This window comes from Anser anser (assembly GCF_964211835.1).
Source record: "Anser anser genome assembly, chromosome: 3".
NCBI lineage: Eukaryota > Metazoa > Chordata > Aves > Anseriformes > Anatidae > Anser > Anser anser.
Window position 1 is genome coordinate 48,471,836 of NC_139722.1, and position 15,234 is coordinate 48,487,069.

At 36.6% G+C, this 15,234-nt stretch overlaps 1 protein-coding gene across 4 annotated transcripts in view; it reads right to left on the reverse strand.

Annotated features, from left to right (window-relative positions):
* Positions 1-777: 777 nt before the first annotated feature.
* Positions 778-15,234, reverse strand: part of ATG5 (autophagy related 5) — a 78,809-nt gene continuing 64,352 nt past the window's right edge. For all 4 annotated transcript variants that reach the window (XR_014582013.1, XM_083830159.1, XM_083830161.1 and 1 more), the window contains one exon: positions 778-1,780. Coding sequence is in view for 3 of the 4 variants with exons in the window: in XM_083830159.1 (XP_083686285.1) it covers positions 1,644-1,780 (137 nt within the window). In the remaining variant the exon portion in view is untranslated. The remainder of the gene's footprint in view (positions 1,781-15,234) is intronic.

Consider the following 15,234-nt stretch of genomic DNA (forward strand, 5'->3'; position numbering starts at 1 on the left):
CCTATTACTTTTTTTTTCCCCTTCCTTAATGCCATTTCCTCATTTACATTTAAAACACTATCTAATCTGTTCTATTGACATTTTTCTGCCCTTTGGGCTTTTCTAGCCTCAGTTCTATCCTCACACAGAGAGATCCCTCCCCCATGCTTCTAAAAGAGTTTTTGTTTGTTTGATTGATTTCCATTTTGTTCTTTTTTCAGCAACAGGTAAGCATCCTCCCATAAAGGGAGAACAGAAAGAAAGTAGAATGAGAATAACAGTGGCAGTTATCGTGACATTTGCAAGCCAAAATTTTAAGTAGGTACTTCAACAGCTACTCTTTTTGACAGAAAAATTTCATGCTTTCTTTATATTTGATAATATTTGACATACTTGATAATATGTCTACTATAAACATAGTCTCGTGCCACAAACAACCAGAAACTGCAGACAAAGCAACACTGCACACAGTTTGATGAATTCAACATAACACAAAAAATGGTAGGGTCCTAGTAGCAGCTGTAATGGTAAGAAACATTTAGAAAACAAAGCAACCCAGTAACCTAAAAATACATCTACTAAAATAAGTAAAAATCTGTGCAATGAGATTCTAACCTTTCAAATTTCAGATTGATTGCCCAGGGACCACAGTAGAAAACTAAACTCAGATGCAGGGAAGTATTAGCTTGGAAAAGCCTCAGCTTTCCAAAACTCAAAATTATTAAAAAGTAATACATCTGTTCATCATTCTATGATTTAACTGTTTTCTGCTCTATGGGAATAAACAGCAGGATACAATAGTTTGCAACATCCGTTTACTTTTTTTTTTTAAACTTTTTAAACTAATGTAAGAAAATATTCTCACAGAAAAAAATTAGATGAAAACAAAGAAATGCCATGACAAATCCTGAGACAAATTATCCCACATCATTGCTAGTCTATGAAAACTGGTTGGAATAATAAACATACTGGAGTATTCAGTGACAGCATACAAATCAAAAGTATTTGTAAATTATTAAGTTGTGCATGTTTTTAAATGACAAAACATGCCACGGGTTTACTTTTAAAATCTCTCACTGCTTGTTATCAAAGTTAAAAGATCATTTGCATACGAATACACATACTGTAAACATGAAATTCTCATTAAGGAAAGATGGGTTTACAGTAATTTGATCTTTTACAAAAAGCTATTGGTAACTAAATCTCTCAGTGTCTAACTTTCTAGAAAATTAAACCAATGTTTCCACTCTCAAAGTTGAAACACTACCGCTTTAGGAAATAGCCCTGTTTATTTGTTAATCAGAAATACAATCGAGTGGCATATTTCCATTTGCTCTTCGGCTGACAGTTTCAGCTTCATTATATTTTACAAGAAAACAGCAGACTTGCAGAGGTCCTGTAAATTCTTTCATATCGCAACTGAAGTTTAATTACAGCGGTGAAGAAAAGCAGCGGTGATGCAAAATAAGATCAGCCCAATTGCCCTTATCTGATGATAGGATCTCTCTTCCTGTTTGGCTTGCAGCAGTGAGGACTTCTTGTTTTGTTTCTTTTTCTTTTTTTTTCCGGTCAGGCTGCCTCTCTCAAGACTGACTGAAGCAAGAAGTTAATGTGTCCTTGTAATTCCAGCTTGAGAATGATCCTCATACCAATATAGGCAAGGTTCAATCAGTAGGTCGGGGAATGATACTAATGTGAAGAAAATTATCTGGATAGCTCATGTGTTCGCTTAGCCACTGTATTGGTGTTTCCAGCATCGGCTCAATTCCATGAATCATGATTTGTGTCTTCTTCTCTCCATCTAATTCAAAGAAAAGAGAAACCACTAGTATACCACTCAAAATCCACAAATATTAAACATTTACTTATACTTAATTTACAGTAGATTTAGTTGGTGTTACAGAGTTCAACCTCTAACAGAACGAAAAGCAGGAAATATTGGTATGGAGAAAGCTGAGATTTGTATAATCTAAAACAGAAACTTTGCGTTTAAATAATTCCAAGAAAAAGTTGGGTAAAAATGAAACTTAACGAAAGCACCTCTCTTCTTCATTACTTGCAAGTTTTTTCCTATAGTGATTGCAGCTTGGTGTCAACACAGTTCAGGCATACCCACCTCTCCCAGATATAAGCCATACACATTTTACGCAGACCGTACTTAAGATATTAGGCGTCTTAAAACTTACCAGGGAACTTGTATTTTTAATACTTTACATGCTTTCTGCTGAAAAAGCCAGACTACATGTACTATGTCATACACATATGTAATATTCCTGAAGTAATTTTGTTTTGCTAAGAATAATTTACTAAAGTCTCTAGCGACAGTACTTAGAGTTACTCAGAAGACTGAGTTGGCACCAGCTTTTTCTCACTTAGTTTCATCTCTCGGAAAAGCTATGTTGGTAAATGATTCCCAGTATGACAAGAATATATTCTAAGAATATTTCAATTCTTTTTATTTATATTTGTCCCGGAGGATGCAAGTACTTTGATCCTTTGGTTCAAATGATGGGAACCAGCTAAAGCAGCTGACACAACTGTCACAAAATGTGAACTAAAAAAAAAATAAAATTTATTTCAGAGTCATGATATGAGAAGAGCATTTAGAATATGCTCCAAATAATGGGTGGTTGGGGGAGAAAAGAAAAGCAGTGACCTTTTTCTGTTTTTATACCATACTCTGGCATTCTCGCACGGACCTACCACAGTCAGTGCTCAGAAATATCCCTGCCTTCTCTAACTGGCATTTTTATCCCCCTGCCATCTACAGTACAGAACAAACCACTGTGCTGCCCAAGAGTTGCATGGAAAAGCAGAACCTACAAAGTAGAAGTACCATTACTGGCTCTGTCATTCAGCTCCTCCAGTTATAAAGTAATTCCTATTTTATAAGAGAGGTAAAATCTTGTTTGTGTTTGGTAGCCAAAATGATTTGACAGCTGCCTGAAAAAGTATTTGTATTTTAACTGGCTACCTATGCCAGCACAGCCTACATTATTCTAGGAACAATCATCCCTGAATATGCTGTTGACTTTACACCAGTAATAACTTCCACTGCAGAAGCTGACAGTTGTGTGTCTAAAATACAGCATTAAACATTAGTTACAGGTTACCTACATATAGTATCATATTCTGTACAAGTTCTTGATTAAATATAGAATGCTTGATTCTCTAGATGGCATAGTTATATATGTTATCATGCTAAATTAAGCATAAACGATTGCTGGTTTCTGGTTTTATTGTGGACAGGACAGAAATCACAGCACATCATGTATAATAAATGTCTGGTATTTCCAACCAAACCAGATATTTATTGGGCTGAAAGACTACCACTCAGGAGTTTAAAAGCCAAAAGAAAAGATCTCAGCAACCAAGTTTTTATGCTGAGAAGCTGGCAACATCCAAATATTTTCAATATAAAGTAATTGCCAAAAATATATATTTAACACTTTCAAAATAAAATCAAATTTTGGGATTCCATAAATTGGCCACAAAGTTGATAACAGGTATTTGCATTTCATAATATTAGTTAATTGCCAGAGAGAACTAATTTTTTAAAAATGGTATTAGTTTCCAGATTTCATTTACAGTGACTTTGCCACTGTAAAATGGGGGAAAACCTGCTGAGCTCTGGAGAAAGCTTCAGCAAGAGTTAAGCTATAATCACAGAGCATAGAATTTCATGTTACGTGCCAATATAAGGGATGCATTACTGCAAAATTTGATCATATACCATATATTAAAATTTAAACGTTACTCTGCGTATTCTTTCCTTAAAAACAATTATATTTTTCCACTTCCTTCAGATTCAAATCCTGTCCTTAAATACAACTTGTAATTATTCACACAACTCTTTCATCTGTAAATTTAGTAAGAATGCTCTTATTAATGGGCTGAATGATGGAAACATTAAGACTATGGTCAGGACAGAGTCCTCAGTTTTCTTCCTTTTCAACAGTGAATCATTTGCAATCACTCTGCACATAGACATTATCTGGTCAGTTTAGTACCTCTAAAGTTTCACCAAAAAATGGCTTCTTTACTACTTTCAAAGATACACTATAATCTAATGCCAGAATTTTTACAAATTAAAAGAAGATTAAGAGAAAACAAAAGATTAATTTGAAGCCATTCTGTTCATGACAAACGCATATTGGCTATTACACATGTCCTTGTTAACTACTCGATGTGTATGAATAGTTTAGTCTTGGTCCAGATTGTGCTAGCCACTTACATGTACCTGAATGTTTTTAGCAAAAACTTGCACCAAAATGGACTTAAAACTTTAGTATTTGACCATCATTTCCTTGTTACTGTACAAAAAACTTATAAACTCTTTCCTTGACTTCTTTTACTATGTAACAAAATATTTTTGCATGCTTGTACATGTGTGCACTAACTTGATGCCTCTTGCTTTAAAATGAAATGCAGATCATCTGGGTGTCTCCATTCCCCTTTCCCTACCTAGCTGTCCCTCTCTCATACAAATCTTTTATTCTGTTCCTCAGCAAACTGAGAAAGTCTGAGGTCAATGAAGAATTTATGGTGTAATTAAAGTCTACATCTCTGCATTAGTGTTGTTTGCGCCTTAGTATTGCCTCTGAGAAAGCATCATTTCTCCTTAATTCTTTTTTCCCCTTGAGGCTTGACTAAAGAGATCTTAACCACCAATTCTGTATTTACTGTAGCCTTCTTCCACAAAATCTATTGCTTTTACTTCAGTATTCTCCCCTCCTTGGACCATAAACTCTCACTTAAGTTGCATTTACCCAAACTTTCTTCAACTTCCATGTTGTGAATAACTTCCCCATTTTGAATCACACCCAGAGAGCCTCTCCCATAGATGGCTCCTCCATCTTGTGTAACAAAAAACTGTCAATGGCAAATACATTTTAAAAACTGCTGAAAAATACTCATTTTCTCAACGGCCGCCTGCCTAATTAGCACTGACCATTACCAGTCTGATTTAGGTTCTGGTTGACTTGTTAGCTTCTCATGAAAGCTTCATCCACCTGGTTTATATATGTAACAGATCTGCATCATATTTTTCTTTCCGTTACTGTTTGTAGGCTTTTAGGAGTTGTAGATCGCTTTGTATGCATCTTGACGTACAAAGGACTGTCCTCTGCTTCCCTACCCCATATACAAGTTGCTAAACCCAAAATATATTTAAATGAGTTGCAAAAGATTTAAACGACTTAATTACATAGAAGATTAATGCCATGCCATCGGACCAGGCCTATAAAAATTAGAGCTAATAGCTTCGCTCATCTGTACTGCATGGGATTCAGACCTGGTAGGATCATAACTGTCAGTACTCATTTTACAATATGCAGTAATGTAATAGAAAAAAAAAATTCTTAAAAGCAGTAAATTAAAATCTTCTAGTCATCCCACTGACTTTTCTCTTTTTATGTCAAGATAGAACTGGGTTATGTGTTAGGTATCATATGACCTACAGATGGTTTCTTTTATTTTGTTGCAAATTAAGGAAGAAGATGAAGTGAAAATATCGGAAAAATGAAAGCATGGCAATAAATATTTCATAGAAAAATTTACAGTGTGTGTACACAGTAACTATTTAATTTTAGATCAGAATGTTTTTTAGATTACTGAACTGATGTACATGGGATAAATATTGTTTTAGCATTTACAGAAAAGCTTCAAGACAAATTAAGTCACATTCTATCAGAGCGACTGTCAAAGGAGTAACTGATTTTCCTTTGCTTTCCTTGTGAAAATTCACGAATTCAGAAGCCACTATAAGCCCCTGAAAGTCACTAGTGGCAAATGATAAGCAGAGATCATAAGGCTTGTTGGTAAAACTTCACCACGTTCCATCTGCAGAAGGCACATAGGCACATAACTATGGTTACATGTTGCGTACTAACAGGTTCTTGGGACATTTCAGATCACTTAATTTAGATGCCTTAACTCAAGTGTTGCAACACAAACTAGGTACCTGACCAAGGCTAATAAAGCATGCCATGTCAGAAGTTTTCCAACTCTGTATGGAAAGCGGAGAGAAACTGGCAGCTCAGATGCAAAGGAGAGAAGCAGACGTCTGCCTAAGCACTCCTGATCAGGAAACCACCCTGATCCAGCCAAAGAAAGCACTGGTATAGGACTCTTGCAGATAGGCATCTGCTGGAAGGAAACAGGAGATGGTGGCTGCTGCATTTCAAGAGAGTCCTTGAGAGAGAGGCTCGAAGCGCTCCTCCATCCTGAGGAAGCTTTAAGTCCCCTCTCCCTTCTTTAAGGAGAAAGCCCTAATGCAATATTTGCTTTTGCTGATCCCAAGCTTCCTCTAAAAACTCTTAGGGTTCAATAACGACGGGAAGAGGGAAGGAGGGAAGAAAGTAGACAAAGAAGAATAGAAAATATGCAATCTTCAGAGAAGGTAGGAAGATGTGTAATGTCATGGTAACAAACACAGGGTAAGGTTTTCTGTTTCCTTTAACCACATAAATTATCACTTGCAAACTAAAACACTCAAAATTAGAACACGAGAATTAGCTTATTCAGCATCAATTCAGGTTGTTATACATACCCCTGATGCAATCTAAATACACTTTTTCTACTGAATCATCTTTCTATTTAGAAAGGAAGAAATAAAGATGATGGAGGGAAGAAAAAAAAAGATTGCTTCCAAGATGAATTCAAGTGCCCAGGAACTAAACGGTGAGAAGGAACAATTTCTGGCAAAGGTGTGTATTTCAGCCTTTTTTTCACCCACATTAGCACCATAATGCCCACCAATGCTTCAGCTAGAAACTCCCTTTCACCTACCCAAGATCAGCTTCTCTAGCAAACCTACATCACTGTGATGCACCACTTAAAATTCCTTAATGGCATGAAACGCCTCTGTTCAGACTTGTGGCCTCTTAGCAAGCACCTGTCAGGGTAATTTAACTAGCTTAAATTCTTTCACTGATAGACATTGCAAGATATTCTGGATTTAGCAAGAATTTCCCTAGAGTACTTCAGTTCGAATCCTCCATGTGCAAGTCCTCTGCATAGCAAGTCCCAGAACCTGCTTGCAGTCATCAAAATGGACAATGCAGAAACCCCAGCTTCTTATTCAGGGCTGCATCATTTTCTAAATTGGCTTTAGAAGCCCAAAAAGGGAAAACAGTAGCCCATACTTCAAACTAGAAATTCAAATAATGTGCTTCTTGCATGATACTTGGCCACAGGAATACATTGGACAAGGATACTGGAAAGTATAGGGACTAAGAATAAACAAAGAAAATGTCATGCAGTAGCAGCCCTATGAATAATGTAACAGAATTAGTTCCCAGCATTTTCAGCTGTGAAATGGGCAAAAAACATTTGCTTGCTTATCTTCAAAATACATCATAGGTTCTGGATTACATGATACTAATGGTATTCCCGCCAATGGGTTGTATCACAGAGTAGAAAAAAACTCATCATGTGTTTGTGTTACAAGAAGCAGAGTTCTCCTTTTGTGGCTGTGCTATGGCACTTTCCTTTTCACCTCTCCTGCTCCTCAGATCACCAGGCAGCAGCACAGACCTTTAGGTGCAGGTATCTTGAGCAGCCAGAACACTCCTTGACCATGAGTTTGAAGCTGGTGTCTCAGACATCTCTGAATCTGAAGAGACAGACTGACATCTTAATGGGGAAAGACTTTAATCTCTTTAGCATCTCTTAGGAAATTATTTACAGACAGAAAACCTTCAGTAGTTTGTTTCACACATAGTGGCAACTAAATCCATCACTGACTCTATTTTTAAAACCTAAAGCCAAAACTGAAGGTAAGTCCCTGGCAGGCAAAGGTGAAAATTTCCTTCTGACCACTAGATGTTTGGTTTAGCACAAAGGAGTGCATATGAAACTGTGCACAATGATTTCCAAAAGACTACACTGTTCAGCAAGCAAATAAATCCAAAGCTTCTATGTTTTAACCTGCAATCCCAGGTGGTAAGAAAGAACTGGAGAGTGGTTGGAGTCACCCCTCCTCTCTCTAGGGGAGCCAGGATGGTTACTTTAGGATATACAGAGGCAGCCCCAGACAAGCCTTGTGGTCTAAAGACCTGAAGTACTCCAGTGACTTGTGAACCAGAAGTAGAATATAAATAAACAAGCATTTGATAAGCGTGCTTTACTTTGTGTGCTTTTAAGTAGGTAGCACCTCTTTAAAAACAACAAAAAAAAACACACCCAAAACTGCAATACTGGCAGCAAGGGCTCAGTTTGATACAGGGATCTTTCAGCTATTACCACTGAAACTAATGAACAGCATTTAGCTCTTCAACAATAACCTGTTCAAACTGAAAATAACTCCAACATCTGAAATTTAAAGTGCCAATGATTAGATACCATTTACAGCAAAGTAATTGTTTTCATTGCATGTGCTACAAAAATCACATATGCTCATTAAAATCTGTAAACTTAAAAAATAATCTGAGTATTTATTAATATTTTCACATTATTTTTATAACATTTACTTTAGCCAGATATTGTATCTTTTTTTCCTTTATAGCAGACTATTTCTTTGCTCAGCCAGCAAACCTAGATATGGAATGAATTCAACCCGTCTATAAATCAAATATTCATGCTTTGCTTTTCCTAAGTGCCTTTTAAAAATAAATTAGTAGTTAAAACATTATAATTGGACAAAGTTGAAATAAACTCAAATCATTTTGGAACATTTCTGCAATCAATTTCTACCAAGTGCATGTGTAATACCAACCAAAGTACAGAAATATGGTAAGATGTTCAGACTGCACAGCAGCAATGAGCTCAACATAAACATCTCAATTACAAAAAAAGATAATGTTTTAAACAAATCTTACCTTCGCAACTAACAGGTACCCAACACCTATGCAATTTTATGGGGTGAAGACAAAAAAACAGTTGAGGTTGGTCTCAGGGCCAAATGATCAGTGCTCTTTCGAATGAGCTCAGCACAAGTACTTGAAACAGGGAACCCTAAAGGTTTCTTCAGTGATACAAAATATTTAAGCAAGGATAACTTCAAGGTCTAAAGTCACTACACACATTCTATTGAGCAGGGCTTTTTACTTTTAAAACTGTTTAAATAGGAATATATATTTTTTTAACCAATAAAATCTTTGCATCAGTTTTCAGGAGCTTCACACTAGTCTATTTCAACCATCACATCAAAGGCTCTTCTTACTCTCTGCAAATGACTTTAATGCAGAAAGGACCCTGCTATTCACAGTAGTAGGTACCATTGCCAGAAGTGACTCATTCCCACAGCAATCTCAACATACTTTCCACTTTGCCTTAATCGTGCATAAGTTAACAAAACCCTTACTCCCTTCCCATCTCCTAATTTTGGGGGGTAATTATCAGTTTAAACAGAAATACAGATGATACGTTGGGTCACAACTGGCAAGATATGCTTTTCAGTAGACTCTGACCAAGAATGAGAAAACGCAAAAAAATCTGAGAAGCCACCTCTAAAATAGCCTAGCCACAACAAAAGGTTCCTTCTGACCTCAAAAATTTAGAGGCTGATGTGTGACACGATGGCACAGCACTGACTTGTCATTCCTGCCAACAAATCCTGCCAGCACTGGGGAAAGCCACTGATGCTGATTCAGGTGAAGAACTCACACACAAAACACACGTTCAATACACTAGTCAGAACAAGCCCTCTTCCTCAAAATTACTCTGTATCTGGAATAAACATTGTTTCAAACACAAGAAGCATTTTGGAGAAGAACTTCAGTTCCTGGACATAATCCAACTGCCCAGTACAAGTATAAATTAACAGCTGGGTAGATCTTGTTAACCAGCAGCAATCTCTCTCTCATTTTAACCATTGGTAGTAACATGAGTACAATTGCTCAAATTGAAGGTCACAGTCTTTCTAAATACGTTCACAGCTCTGGATATTTTACACAAGTATCTCAGACTGCTTTTAACTATGCCAAGTTCCTGGCCTCGAAGACAGCTAATGGTAAATAAAATCCAATACTGTATTTTATTTTTTAAAAAAATCTCTTTTTAAAAGAACATTAAATTTTAATGGACTTGCTGAACAACCTCATGCAGACAATTTCTAACTCATTATTTTTATTTTGTTCTGCTCCAAAATAAACAGTTCAAAATATCAATCTCTCTCCATCAAGGATTGTTTTGTCATTCACATCATCTGGCTCAATTTCGTCCTTCATGCCTTGATCTTACCAGAGCTCCCCATAAGAACTACGGCATCTTAGTCCAAAAGGACAGAACTGGACCCATACTAACTTCAAAGAAGGCTGTTCTTGCATAGTACCTGACTATAAAAGAGTAACTGTGCAAAACATCTCAAGTATTCCTCCACTGTGACGCTGCCATGAAGTCCACATTCACTGACTTAGAGCTTTAAATGTTTTAAACAGTTATTTCTTTACATAGTTCCAACACAGGCTAGTTGGTTTATCTCTACGCGATCTTGTGGCATAAGCATCCCCTGTTAGAGTTTAGACATTTGTAAGTTAAAGGAGAGGAAACAGTTTCCTTGTCACCGTTATTTGTATGATTACATTCCCTGGATTATATTCTAGCAGTCCTGGCTTTCTCCATCCGCAAAATGAAATTAGTTGAATATACAACATTACCATCTACATTAAGTATCATCAAATACTCTGAACAAACCAAATATTTGGCATCACCCCTATTAATCATTTTCTTTATGCAATTTTTCCTCTCAGCGTCCTGCCATTTTCTACCTCAAGTCAAACCCCAAGTTAGATAGCCACGTTTCTGAAACATAACAATGTAGATTAAGCTAGTCACCCCACACAAATGTTTATTATACTTTAGAGCAGTTATGAAGCATAACTTTAGAAGCAGTTATTTGAAGCATAACACAAGTTATGCTTCAAATATCACAGCAGCCACATAGTATGCAAACAAACTAGAAAACATTTTTCTATTCCATTAAAATGATCTTAGAGAATAAATTCATCCTCAAACACCAGTAAGTTCAGGTTGCACAAGCAGACTATTTTTTTTTTAAAAAAACTATTCTCCATGCAGTCCAGAACAGTAACAGTAATACTATGTAAGTCAGTCAAGGGGATCTTTCCTTCTGTAGAAGTCCATGCAGTGGAATAGAAAAGCAGTTAGAGTACTGAATTGAAAGCTTAACTTTAATAAAAAAAATTATAAAACGTTGTGTATTTAATAGAAGCTTTTAAAGGGGATGTTGCAAGTAATTCCAAGCTAATCTATGACAACCCAAAAATGGTTTTCTTGAACCACTAACATGTTAGCATTTAAAAGGTTTTAGAAGACCTGACAGTGACTGAGCCTGAGATGCTTCTCAAACACCTAAGCCCCAAGAAGGGGGAGATATTTTATAAGCGAACCACTGGAAAATATTCTTATATCTTATATTCTTCCTAAGAATGAATCCCACCCTCAGCATCCACACCTCAGCCTTCATATACTCGAGTTCACAACTGAAACTTGATTTTTTTTTTCCTGCAATATGCTTAAGTTTGGCTACGCAGATGTGAACAAAGAAGCAAAGTTCAACATAAGTTGTGTTACTGTCCATTTACCGTACAAAACATTTCTATATACAGGCAACAAACAAGGTGTGCATTAAGAGACAAGCATTTGAATGCATGACAAATCGAGCCCAACTCATCCATAATGTTTTCCATTGTTGAGAGAAAGCCAAACCACTTTTAGGAGTTGTGCAGCTTTTTAAACTGCAGACACATTGACTTATGAGTTAACCCTTACATGTACCATGCCCTTAATTGAGTTTGAGGTTTCCCTTCCCTCTAAACTTTCTACAGCTGACCTTCAGAAATTAAAGCTAGTTCCGTATACAGATGGGGAGCTAAATGTAACCAAGATGGTTCTTGAAAAATGGAAATGGCTGAAAAAGATTTTTTTTTTCTTTAAAGATTGGTACAAATCAATTTGCTGTAAAAAGACTTCTTGTTGCTAATAGTTCATGAGGATTTTTATAATGTCATTGTTTTCAATAATATGGTTTTCCCAAACAATTAACTATTAAATTCTCTATACAATCATATTATATATTCCCTATGCATATGCACATTCATATACTTTTAAATTTTTTAATGGCATTCTTGAACTTTCAACCTCTACGTTGCTACAAGTTACTATAATTCACATCATGCCTGCAAATATTCTTCAATTCTAGTGATCGTCCATCTTTTATAATGAACTTTTCGGCTACTCAGATGATAAACTATTCCTAGCAAGACAAAGCAAACGATTGCTGTTGCTGTAAAATAAGTCAATACAGAAAAGTCCAGTAAGTTCACTTGTTTTCATCAAGCCATAATGATAATTGTTAGTTTATCTGCCCAGTTTAATAAATCAACCTCAGAAGTGGACGTTCAGACATAATTATAGTTTAAAAACATTTGCCTGAGAAGTGATAGGAGATATACACAGATCAGAGATCTAATGGTTGCTATTTTATGTTTTGCACCTTTCACTATTTAACTGGAGAAAAATAAATTGTTTTTGCCTTTTTAATGCTACTTCCAGCAATATTATGATGATGTTTAACAAAGTAAACTTCACAGGCAAAGTAAAAATGAAAATGTAGATGAGCTTTCATCCAATTAACCCAGAAGTACGGACAATTTTGTTCCATGTCTGACAAATTCTTCAACCTCTGCTAAGTTGATCAGTAAAAACCCAGCTAATTGAATCCATCGATGTGAAAAACCACAGGCTCAAGTCTGTACTGCATACATCAAGCTGAAGGATTTCTGCTTCAGCCATGGCGGTAATAGTCAGTGGGGTCAGGTCAAAGAGGGTTAAAGTGAGTCAGGATATAGCCAAAGAAATACATCAAACACTGATTTTAAAAGGGCAATTAATCTTAGACAGAAATGCTTCCTGGGGAATGAGATCTCAATCTTAAGAGCACACTACATGATGTAGCAGTAAAAATGTACATATACAAGCTTACAGAGCTTTCATCCTGTGATCACAAACAGAAGGGGAGTGCTGTTTATCAGAGAAATACAAACCCTTGCTAAAATACTTACATTAGCTTCTTCCGGGCCCTTACTCATTGAAAAATAAATTCTTTAATGAGCAGGCAATATAGTTTGCACACATGAAATATCTTTTTCTGTACACATACTATAAGTTCTTTTGAACAGATAGTAGATTAAAGTATTTAGAGATCTTTAACACAATACAATTAAAGAATTTAGTCTTGAAAAAATTTAGGAAGAGTTGATAAAATAGCAATGGAATACCTGCAGGGCTCTTTACACTGAACAGTAACTTTTTTAATAAAGTCACAAAATAGCTACCTGTTCAGAGTTTTGATGAAAATTCATTTGTAATATTCAGTTGATTTTAATTTTTCCATACCGAAATACCAGAAATGTTAGCTTCACAGATGATTGTCATATTCTCTTCCTTTTTAGAGAGAGTTTGTCCGGTAACCTAATCTTTTCTTTATAATCCTGAAAAGTGTTCTTCTCTAGAATCCAGGAAGTTTTTCCATTTTAAAGCAAAAAAGTAGTTCCATAAAACATAAAACGCATACATGCAGTATTTGCAAACAGAATTTACTAAGTTAATATCATTAGTAATATTACTAGGAATCATTAGCTATGTGGACAAAACACCGCAGCACACAACTCGGAAATAAGTTACAGCTCACTTTGCTGCACTAGTTTGTGATTTTAAAGAGAGCTGGCTCTGCAGCCACCCTTCCATCATCAACATCAAGATCCCCAACATCAAGAGTGGCAGAATAGGATCTATTTTCTTATCTGGTACACATGTAGCTTCTTTGCTTTAATTGCCAGTGAGTAACAGTTCGCATTAAGATACTGGACTTAGTGACACGTCCCATAGTGTAGACACCCACAGCATTTTGCCATGGTAAGTGCGGTGATGATGCCCATCGGGGGAAAAAGGGCAAGGGGCAAAAGAGGCATTCACATCTTCAATGATTAGGGCACCTCTGTCCACATACCAAGCCGCTGCACAAAACTTTGGCCTTTATTTTCTTACAAATATTCTCCAAATCACAAATAAGATAGAAAATACAATTTATCCATTGAATGTAAACTTACCGACATCTCTGAAGAGCTATTCAAGAAGGGGGCAACCACTATTAACAAGTGCTGCTGAATCCTCATAGAGGACAGTAAGACAGAGTAAATACAGTGTTTATTAGTGGATTACTCATTTTACATTATTAGTAAGGCTACTACTGCTCTCCTTGTTTTTTGTAGGTCTTTTAGTTTTGCAGGTTCTCTTTTCTCCAGCCCCTTAAGATGTTTATCTCCTGTGAAAATCAGGTCATACGTATACACACAAAGGCAGAATACAAAAAGACCGCAAAAGGCAATCAAGGAAGACAGGAATGATTTTATTCAGCCCCTCATCATAAGGCTACAGTACACAGATCTAACTTAAAGGTATAGATGTAGCTCATGAAATGGACCAGGACACATTCTCTCAACCTTAGGCCAAGTGTTCACAGAACAGCTCATGCCTAATCAGCTAAATTATCTCCCTATCCACAACAGGAAGGACACAGGGAGTGTTGTGATAGGACAAGGGGGAATGGCTTTATGCTAAAAGAGGGCAGATTTAGATTAGACATTAGAAGAAATTCTTCACTCAGAGGGCGGTGAGGCACTGGCACAGGTTGCCCAGAGAAGCTGTGGATGCCCCATCCCTGGAGGTGTTCAAGGCCAGGCTGGATGGGGCTTTGGGCAACCTGGGCTGGTGGGAGGTGTCCCTGCCCAAGGTATGGGGTTTTGGAAATAGATGGTCTGTAAGGTCCCTTCCAAACCAAACCATTCTATTATCTATATAGCTTACTAAGAGTAGGTGCCAGGTTGTTAAACCATGAACACTGATAATTTTTTCTGGGAGAGCATTAATTGGCCTATAGCACAATCATGCCAAAGAACTGCTAACAGTCATACAGTACAAACACCACATGTTCTAGCCCTCTTTTGTTTACTAGTATAAATAAAATTTCGACACCCCAATGACAAAACCCTGTTGTCACTGTAGTATCCTGGGTTGAGAACTTCATGTTGTAAACCTTTAGAGGCTGACTACTACCTTCTGAGAGCTCTGGTAGACTCATTGAATCTCCAGTTACGCCTTCACCAGTTGTAACTGGTGGTGCACTAAAGGCAGCATGCATTACACAACAAATCAACTTTACCAGGATGATGCCCCTACTGAAAAAGTATTTTTGAGCATTCTCACAGTTTCTATTACGTTTACTGTAATAAA